The sequence below is a fragment of the Heterodontus francisci genome, chromosome 21, assembly GCF_036365525.1.
Source record: "Heterodontus francisci isolate sHetFra1 chromosome 21, sHetFra1.hap1, whole genome shotgun sequence".
NCBI lineage: Eukaryota > Metazoa > Chordata > Chondrichthyes > Heterodontiformes > Heterodontidae > Heterodontus > Heterodontus francisci.
Window position 1 is genome coordinate 50460338 of NC_090391.1, and position 10478 is coordinate 50470815.

Sequence of the window (10478 nt, forward strand, 5' to 3'; positions counted from 1 at the left end):
AAAGCCCTGTCTTCAAATCCCACACCTCTTGACAAAGACCTGTCTTCAACACCCTCACCTTCTCACAATGCGTTGTCTTCAATTCCCTCACCTTTGACAAAGACCTGTCTTCAACTCCCTCACCTACTGATAAAGTCTTATCTTCAACTCTTTTATCTCCTGACAAAGCCTTGTCTTCAAAACCCTCACCTCCTGACAAAGCATTGTCTTCAACTCCCTCACCTCCTGACTAATCCTTGTCTTCAACTCCCTCACCTTCTGACAAAGCCTTGCTTTCAACTACCTCACCTGCTGACAAAGCCTAGTCTTCAACACCCTCACCTCCAGATAAAGCCTTGTCTTCAACTCCTTCACATCCTGACAAAGACTTGTCTTCAAGTTCCTCAACTCCTGACAAAGCCTTGTCTTCAACTCCCCCACCTCCAAACAAAGACTTGCATTCTACCCTCTCACCTCGTGACAAAGACATGGCTTCAACTCCCTCACCACCAGACAAAGCCTTGTCTTCAACTCCCTCATCTCCTGAAAAAGACTTGTCTTCAACTGCCTCACCTCCTGACAAAGCCTTGTCTTCAACTCATTCTCCTCCTGACAAATACATGCCTTCAACATCCTCACCTCGTGACAAAGACGTGTCTTCAACTCCCGCACCTCCTGATAATGCCTCGTCTTCAACTCCCTCACCTCCTGACAAAGCTTTGTCTTCAACTCATTTACCTCCTGACAAAGACATGTCTTGAACTCCCTCACCTCCGCTCAAAGACGTGTCTTCATCTCCCTCACCTCCTGACAAAGCCTTGTCTTCAATTCCCTCACATCCAGACAAAGCCTTGTCGTCAACTCCCTCACCTCCAGACAAATCCTTGTCTTCAACTCTTTCACCGCCTGACAAAGCCTTGTCTTCAACTCCCTCACCTCCTGACAAATGCTTGTCTTCTGCTCCCTCACCTTCTGACAAAGCCTTGTCTTCAACTCCCTCACCTCCAGACAAATCCTTGTCTTCAACTCTTTCACCGCCTGACAAAGCCTTGTCTTCAACTCCCTCACCTCCAGACAAATGCTTGTCTTCTGCTCCCTCACCTTCTGACAAAGCCTTGTCTTCAACTCCCTCACCTCCTGACAAAGCCATGTCTTCAACTCCCTCACCTCCTGCAAAATAATTGCCTTCAACTCCCTCACCTCCTGACAAAGACTTGACTTCAACTCCCTCACCACCAGAGAAATCCATGTCTTCAACTCCCTCACCTCATGACAAAGCCGTGTCTTCAATTCCCTCAGCATTGACAAAGCCTTGCTTTCAACGACCTCACCGCCTGACAAAGCCTTGTCTTCAACTCCCTCACTTCCAGACAAAGCCTTGCCTTCATGTCCCTCACCTCCTGACAAAGCCTTGTCTTCAACTCCCTCACTTCCAGACAAAGCCTTGCCTTCATGTCCCTCACCTCCTGGCAAAGACTTGTCTTTAACTCCCTCAACACCTGATAAGGCCCTGTCTTCAAATCCCACACCTCCTGGCAAAGACTTGTCTTTAACACCCTCACCTCCTGACAAAGCATTGTCCTCAACACCCTCACCTCCTCACATTGCGTTGTCTTCAATTCCCTCACCTTTGACAAAGACTTGTCTTCAACTCCCTCTCCTCCTGACAAAGTCTTGTCTTCAACTCTTTCACCTCCTGACAAAGCCTTGTCTTTAACACCCTCACCTCCTGACAAAGCATTGTCTTCAACTCCCTCACCTCCTGACTAATCCTTGACTTCAACTTCCTCACCTTCTGACAAACCTTGCTTTCAACTACCTCAGCTGCTGACAAAGCCTAGTCTTCAACTCCCTCACCTCCTGAAAACCTTGTCTTCAACTCCCTCACCTTCTGACAATGAGATGTCCTCAACTCCATCACCTCCTGACAAGCCTTGTCTTCAACTCCCTCAGGCTCTGACAAAGCCGTGTCTTCAAATCCCTCACCTCCTGACAAAGCCTTGTCATCAACTCCCTCACCACCTGACAAAGCCATGTCTTCAAATCCCACACCTCCTGGCAAAGACTTGTCTTCAACACCCTCACCTCCTCACAATGCGTTGCCTTCAATTCCCTCACCTTTGACAAAGACTTGTCTTCAACTCCCTCTCCTCCTGACAAAGTCTTGACTTCAAATCTTTCACCTCCTGACAAAGCCTTGTCTTTAACACCCTCACCTCCTGACAAAGCATTGTCTTCAACTCCCTCACCTTCTGACTAATCCTTGTCTTCAACTCCCTCACCTTCTGACAAAGCCTTGCTTTTAACTACCTCACCTGCTGACAAAGCCTAGTCTTCAACTCCGTCACCTCCAGTTAAAGCCTTGTCTTCAACTCCTTCACCTCCTGATAAAGACCTGTCTTCAAGTTCCTCAACTCCTGACAAGCCTTGCCTTAAACAACCTCACCTCCTGACAAAGCGTTGTCTTCAACACCCTCACCTCCTCAGAATGCCTCGTCTTGAATTCCCTCACCACCTGTCAAAGCCTTGCCTTCAACTGCCTCATCTCCATACAAAGCCTTGTCTTCAAGTCCCTCACCTCCTGACAAAGACTTGTCTTCAACTCCCTCACCACCTGACAAAGCCCTGTTTACAAATCCCACACCTCCTGGCAAAGACTTGTCTTCAACACCCTCACCTCCTCACAATGCGTTGTCTTCAATTCCCTCACCTTTGACAAAGACTTGTCTTCAACTCCCTCTCCTCCTGACAAAGACATGTCTTCAACTCCCTGACCTTCTGACAAAGCCTTGTCTTCTACTCCCTCACCTCCCGACAAAGACTTGTCTTCAACTCATTCACCTCCTGACAAAGACTTGTCTTCATGTTCCCCAACTCCTGACAAAGCCTTGTCTTTAACACCCTCACCTCCTGACAAAGCATTGTCTTCAACTCCCTCACCTCCTGATTAATCCTTGTCTTCAACTCCCTCACCTTCTGACAAAGCCTGGCCTTCAACTACCAAACCTGCTGACAAAGCCTAGTCTTCAACTCCCTCACCTTCAGATAAAGCCTTGCCTTCAACTCCTTCACCTCCTGACAAAGACATGTCTTCATCTCCCTCACCTCCTGACAAAGGCTAGTCTTCAACTCATTCACCTCCTGACATTGACTTGTCTTCAACTCCCTCACCTACTGACAAAGCCCTGTCTTCAAATCCCACACCTCATGACAATTACCTGTCTTCAACTCATTCACCTCCTGGCAAAGACTTGTCTTCAACTCCCACATCTCCTGACCAAGCCTTTTCTTCAACGTCCTCACCTCCTGACAAAGACTTGTCTTCAACTCCCTCACCTCCTCATAAAGCCTTGTCTTCAACTCCCTCACCTCCTGACAAAGCCTGTTCTTCAGCACCTCACCTCCTGACAAAGACATGTCTTCAACTGCCTCACCTCCTGACAAAGACTTGTCTTCAACTCCCTGACCTTCTGACAAACCCTTGTCTTCTACTCCCTCACCTCCTGACAAAGACTTGTCTTCAACTCATTCACCTCCTGACAAAGACTTGTCTTCATGTTCCCCAACTCCTGACAAAGCCTTGTCTTTAACTCCCTCATCTCCTGACAAAGACTTGTCTTCAACTGCCTCACCTCCTGACAGAGCCTTGTCTTCAACTCATTCTCCTCCTGACAAAGACATGCCTTCAACATCCTCACCTCGTGACATAGACCTGTCTTCATCTCCCGCACCTCCTGATAATGCCTCGTATTCAACTCCCTCACCTCCTGACAAAGCTTTGTCTTCAAATCATTTTCCTCCTGACAAAGACATGTCTTGAACTCCCTCACCTCCGGTCAAAGACTTGTCTTCATCTCCCTCACCTCCTGACATGGGCTAGTCTTCCACTCATTCACCTCCTGGCAAAGACTTGTCTTCAACTCCCTCACCTCCTGACAAAGCCTTGTTTTCAACGTCCTCACCTCCTGACAAAGACTTGTCTTCACCTCCCTCACCTCCTGACAAAGCCTTGTCATCAACTCCCTCACCTCCTGACAAAGCCTTGTCTTCAGCACCTCAGCTCATGACAAAGACATGTCTTCAACTGCCTCACCTCCTGACAAAGACTTGTCTTCAACTCCCTGACCTTCTGACAAAGCCATGTCTTCTACTCCCTCACCTCCCGACAATGACATGTCTTCAACTCATTCACCTCCTGACATAGCCTTGTCTTCAACTCCCTCACCTCCTGACAAAGTCTTGCCTTCATCTCCCCCACCTACTGACAAAGACTTGTCTTCAAATCCCTCAACTCCTGACAAAGACATGTCTTCAGCCCATTCATCTCCTGAGAAATACTTGTCTTCAACTCCCTCACCTCGAGACAAATCCTGGTCTTCAACTCCCTCACCTCCTGACAAAGACTTGTCTTCAACTCCCTCAGCTCCTAACAAAGCCTTGTCTTTAACTCCCTCACCTTTCTGACAAAGACTTGTCTTCAACTCCCTCACCTCCTGACATAGCCTTGTCTTCTATTCCCTCACCTTCTGACAAAGCCTTGTTTTCAACTCCCTCACCTCCAGACAAAGCCTTGTATTCAAGTCCGTCACTTCATGACAAAGCCTTGTCTTCAACTCCCTCACCTCCAGACAAATCCTTGTCTTCATCTTTTTCACCGACTGACAAAGCCTTGTCTTCAACTACCTCACCTCCTGACAAAGACGTGTCTTCAACTCCCTCACCTCCTAACAAAGCCATGTCTTCAACTCCCTCACCTCCTGAAAAAGACTTGTCTTCACCTCCCTCACCTCCTAACAAAGACTTGACTTCAATTCCTTCACCACCAGAGAAATCCATGTATCCAACTCCCTCACCTCCTGACAATGAGCTGTCTTCAACTCCCTCTCTTCCTGACAAAGGCTTGCCTTCAACTCCCTCACCTCCTTGCAAGGCTTGTCTTCAACTCCCTCAGGCTCTGACAAAGCCGTGTCTTCAAATCCCTCACCTCCTGACAACCCCTTGCCTTTAACAACCTCACCTCCTGACAAAGACTTGTCTTCAACACCCTCACCTCCTCAGAATGCCTCGTCTTCAATTCTCTCACCTTTGACAAAGCCTTGTTTTCAACTACCTCACCGCCTGACAAAGCCTTGTCTTCAACTCCCTCACTTCCAGACAAAGCCTTGTCTTCAAGTCCCTCACCTCCTGAAAAGACTTGTCTTCAACTCCCTCACCACCTGACAAAGCCCTGTCTTCAAATCCCACACCTCCTGGCAAAGACATGTCTTCAACACCCTCACCTCCTCACAATGCGTTGTCTTCAATACCCTCACCCTTGACAAAGACTTGTCTTCAACTCCCTCTCCTCCTGACAAAGATTTGTCTTCAACTCTTTCACCTCCTGACAAAGCCTTGTCTTCAACACCCTCACTTCCTGACAAAGCATTGTCTTCAACTCCCTCACCTCCTGACTAATCCTTGTCTTCAACTCCCTCACCTTCTGACTGAGCCTTGCTTTCAACTAGCTCACCTGCTGACAAAGCCTAGTCTTCAACTCCCTCACCTCCAAATGAAGCCATGTATTCAACTCCTTCAACTCCTGACAAAGACTTGTCTTCAGGTTCCTCAACTCCTGACAAAGCCTTGTCTTTAACTCCCTCACCTCTTGACCAAGATGTGTCTTCAACTCCCCCACCTCCAAACAAAGACTTGCTTTCTACCCTCTCACCTCGTGACAAAGACATGGCTTCAACTCCCTCACCACCAGACAAAGCCTTGTCTTCAACTCCCTCATCTCCTGACAAAGACTTGTCTTCAACAGCCTCACCTCCTGACAAAGCGTTGTCTTTAACTCATTCACCTCCTGACAAAGACATGCCTTCAACATCCTCACCTCGTGACAAAGACGTGTCTTCAACTCCCGCACCTCCTGATAATGCCTCGTCTTCAACTCCCTCACCTCCTGACAAAGCTTTGTCTTCAACTCATTTACCTCCTGACAAAGACATGTCTTGAACTCCCTCACCTCCGGTCAAAGACTTGTCTTCATCTCCCTCACCTCCTGACAAAGGCTTGGCTTCAACTCATTCACCTCCTGACATTGACGTGTCTTCAACTCCCTCACCGACTGACAAAGCCCTGTCTTCAAATCCCTCACCTCATGACAATTACCTGTCTTCAACTCATTCACCTCCTGGCAAAGACTTGTCTTCAACTCCCTCACCTCCTGACAATGCCTTGTCTTCAACGCCCTCACCTCCTAACAAAGACTTGTCTTCAACTCCCTCACCTCCTGACAAAGCCTTGTCTTCAACTCCCTCACCTCCTGACAAAGCCTTGTCTTCAGCACCTCACCTCCTGACAAAGGCATGTGTTCAACTCCCTCACCTCCTGACAAAGCCTTGTCTTCAACTCCCTCACCTCCTGACAAAGCCTTATCTTCAGCACCTCACCTCCTGACAAAGACATGTCTTCAACTCCCTCACCTCCCGACAAAAACTTGTCTTCAACTCATTCACCTCCTGACATAGCCTTGTCTTCAACTCCCTCACCTCCCGACAAAGCCTTGTCTTCAAATCCCTCACTCCTGACAAAGACTTTTCTTCAACTCCCTCACCTCTGGACAAATCCCTGTCTTCAACTCCCTCACTTCCTAACAAAGCCTTGTCTTCAACTCCCTCACATTTCTGACAAAGACTTGTCTTCAACCCCTTCACCTCCTGGCAAAGCCTTATCTTCAACTCCCTCACCTCCTGACAAAGACTTGTCTTTCGCTCATTCACCTCCTGACATGCCTTGTCTTCAACACCCTCACCTCCTGACAAAGCCTTGTTTCAACTCCTTCCCTCCTGACAAAGACCTGTCTTCATGTCTCTCACCTCCTGTCACGGGTTTGTCATCTTCTGCCTGATCAAGTCCAGAGAATCCAGCTGCCTGTCATATTGAGTCTCCAGTACATCCCTCACTCCTGCAATGAACTCCTCTTACTCTGAAATCTCAAAATGAGTCTGATGTGCTCCAAGTGTCTATGAAGACCGCAAAATAAGTGCTTGAACTGTTGGAGTTCCTTCAGCACCTGACAGTATGTACCGCTCTATCACACATACTCCCTGTAACCCCAGGGCCTGATCTTCATGACTGCCTGGATAGCATTTCTCTATGGCACTCTCAGAGCAAGGGGTGTCAGGGGAAGGAGAGGTGATGGTCTGAGTATCGACTCATGTTCCCAGCCGCCCACAACAGCATCCTGAAGGTGCCATGTGAGGATAGGTGTAACAGTGCCACATTACCTGCCCTCTCACCCATGGTGCACACCGTCCTGATCGTCTGGATGCCCCTCTCCTTCCATCTCAGTCTCAGTTAATGCCTCATTTTCCTCTGTGACCTGCGGCTGTCTGCTTTCTCCAGGTCCCCTTTCAACACCATCGGCTGCTGCCACTGACGCTCCACCATCTCCAGCCGGTGTGTCCACTGACAGCAGTGCACCGTTCAGAAGAAAACATTTACATGAGGTATGCTCAGTTGTCATATCATAGAAGCTCGAAAGCTCAAACATGGTTTAAACATGCTGCTGGTGACACTCACCTTTCCTCACACCATTGTCTGCTTGGTCCCCAGTCACTGAAGTATTACTGATTTCCAGCAGCTGCCTGGTCCTCTCTTCATACTCATGAAGATCTTTCTGAAAGATCGCACTTCCTCGGTCAATGAGAGCTCCCGGGCAGAATGAACCATCTTACTCTTGACAAACATGTCAAATAAATATTGATGTGGATCTTGTGGACCCAATTGTGGTGAATGCTGAAAATTCTGCTACTAATGTGTGCTGCAATGGCACAACAGATTCCAGAAACTGCACTGGTGCTGAAAACTGGAACTTGCAGTGTGTATCAAATGGTTCGGTGGAGAGCACGCTGTTGGTTCCACTGGGCCGTGTTCTAAAGGGGAAAGTACCTGTAAATCAGGAACTGGGACTGATTGCCCGGCAGTTACTCATATTTTGGGGTTGATACCAGGCCGTGCAGAACCTGCTCTGGAGTACATTTTTACACACAGAGTAACAGAAGTGTTGAAATATTCCTTCAGTTGCCCTGGCTCCTCCCATTCTGGGCAGCCCCCCAGCAACTCCATTTCCCTGGACCCCACCCCGGCCACGGAACTCCCACTCCTGCTTCCCCCCTGCAAATCCAGCAATTTAACTAACCCGGCTCCTCCCTGGCTCCACCCAGCACACTTGTAACACCCTCCTGCCAATTACCACCACCACACGACACCCCGCTGGCTCCCACCAGCACTTGTGGCACCATTCTTGACCAGCCCCACCCCCAGCACCACTCCTGGCTCCCGCTGGCACCCCCAGGAATCTCTCCAGCAGCTCAGCATCACCTCGGGTTATGCCCACCCCTGCCCAGACTGCCCCTACAGCTGCCCTGGCTCCTATCCCTTTCACCCCGGCTCCTCCCTGCTCCCAGGCAGATGGTTTTGCCCCACTCCGGCTGGCCTCTGGCTCCATGTTGTAGGCCAACACAGCTCAGCTGTTCTTGTACACCAGAAGTACTGCTGAGATGCGGGGGAATAAATCGTGACTGCACAGATTTCATTAGTTCAATTGATATATAATTTTATATAAATCTACCACACACTCAGTCGGTCTGCTGGTGATGGGATATTTCTGTGACAATAGGTGACCAGCCTGATGTCTCTTCCTGCTTGTCCACAGACCTGATGTCTTCTTGATGTCTTCTCATTGGTTTCTTCTCCAAGTGTTTATGCTTGTGAGGAGGCCAGCTTATATAAAGTATTTGTTGCATCATCACAGCATTGGTTTTCGACATTGCTTTTTGCCTTTTTTTTATTCATTCATGGGAAGTGTGCATCACTGGCTATGCCTGCTTTTATTGCTCATCCCTAATTGCCCTTGAGAAGGTGGTGGTGAGCTGCCTTCTTGAACCGCTGCAGTCCATGTGAGGTAGGTACACCCACAGTGCTGTTCGGAAGAGAGGTCCATAATTTTGACCCAGCGAAAGTGAAGGAACGGCAATATAGTTCCAAGTCAGGATCCTGTGTGACGTGGAAGGGAACTTGCAGCTGGTGATGTTCCTATTCATCTGCTGCTCTTGTCCTTCGCAGTGGGAGAGTTCGTGGGTTTGGAAGGTGCTGTCTCTGGAGCCTTGGTGCGTTGCTGCAGTGCATCTTGTGCATGGTACACACGGCTGCCACTGTGCGTCAGGTGTGGAGGGACTGAATGTTTGTGGATGGTGTGTCAACCAAACGGGCTGCTTTGTCCTGGATGGTGTCGAGCTTCTTGAGTTTTGTTGGAGCTGCACCAATCCAGGTAAGTGGAGCGTATTCCATCACACTCCTGAATTGTGCCTTGTAGATGGTGGACAAGCTTTGGGGAGTCAGGAGGTGAGTTACTCGCCTCAGGATTCCTAGTATCTGACCTGCTCTTGTAGACACTGAATATATATGGCTGCTCCAGTTCAGGTTCTGGTCAATGGTAGCCCCTATGATCTTGATAGTGGGGGATTCAGTGATGGTAGATTAGATTAGATTAGAGATACAGCACTGAAACAGGCCCTTCGGCCCACCGAATCTGTGCCGACCATCAACCACCCATTTATACTAATCCTACACTAATCCCATATTCCTACCAAACATCCCCACCTGTCCCTATATTTCCCTGCCACCTACATATACTAGTGACAATTTATAATAGCCAATTTACCTACCAACCTGCAAGTCTTTTGGCTTGTGGGAGGAAACCGGAGTACCCGGAGAAAACCCACGCAGACACAGGGAGAACCTGCAAACTCCACACAGGCAGTACCCGGAATCGAACCCGGGTCCCTGGAGCTGTGAGGCTGCAGTGCTAACCACTGCGCCACTGTGCCGCCATTAAATGCCATTAAATGTCAAGGGCAGATGGTTAGATTCTCTGGCTCTTGCTGGAGATGGTCATTGCCTGTCACCTGTGTGGCGCAAATGTTACTTGCCACTTATCAGCCCAAGCCTGGATATTGTCCAGGTCGTGTTGCATTTCTACATGGACTGCTTCAGTATTTGAGAAGTCTCGAATGATGCTGAACATTGGGCAATCATCAGTGAACATCCTCACTTCTGACCTTATGATTGAAAGGTCATTTATGAAGCAGCTGAAGGTGGCTGGGCCGAGGACACTACCCTGAGGAACTCCTGCAGTGATGTCCTGGAGCTTAGATGATTGACCACCAACAACCATAGCCATCTTCCTTTGCGCTAGGTATAAGCCTAACCTGCAGAGAATCTCCCCCCTGATTCCCATTGACTCCAGTTTTGCAAGGGCTCCTTGATTCCATATTCGGTCAAATGCTGCCTTGATATCAAGGGCAGTCACTCTCACCTGACCTCTTGAGTTCAACTGTTTTGTCCACGTTTGAACCATGGCTGCAGTGAGGTCAGGTGCTGAGTGGCCCTGTCGGATTTCAAACTGGGTATCTCTGAACAGGTAATTGGCACGCAAGTGCTCCTTGATGGCACTG

At 48.8% G+C, this 10478-nt stretch overlaps 1 protein-coding gene across 1 annotated transcript; it reads right to left on the reverse strand.

Moving 5' to 3' along the window:
• Positions 1–756: 756 nt before the first annotated feature.
• LOC137381118 (uncharacterized protein PF3D7_1120000-like) lies at positions 757–3396 on the reverse strand. Its single transcript, XM_068053505.1, has 2 exons — positions 3198–3396; positions 757–1544 (listed from the first exon to the last, which is right to left on the reverse strand). Exons 1-2 carry the CDS (start codon positions 3394–3396, stop codon positions 757–759), a joined length of 987 nt encoding a protein of 328 aa, XP_067909606.1.
• Between the last annotated feature and the right edge of the window lie 7082 nt (positions 3397–10478).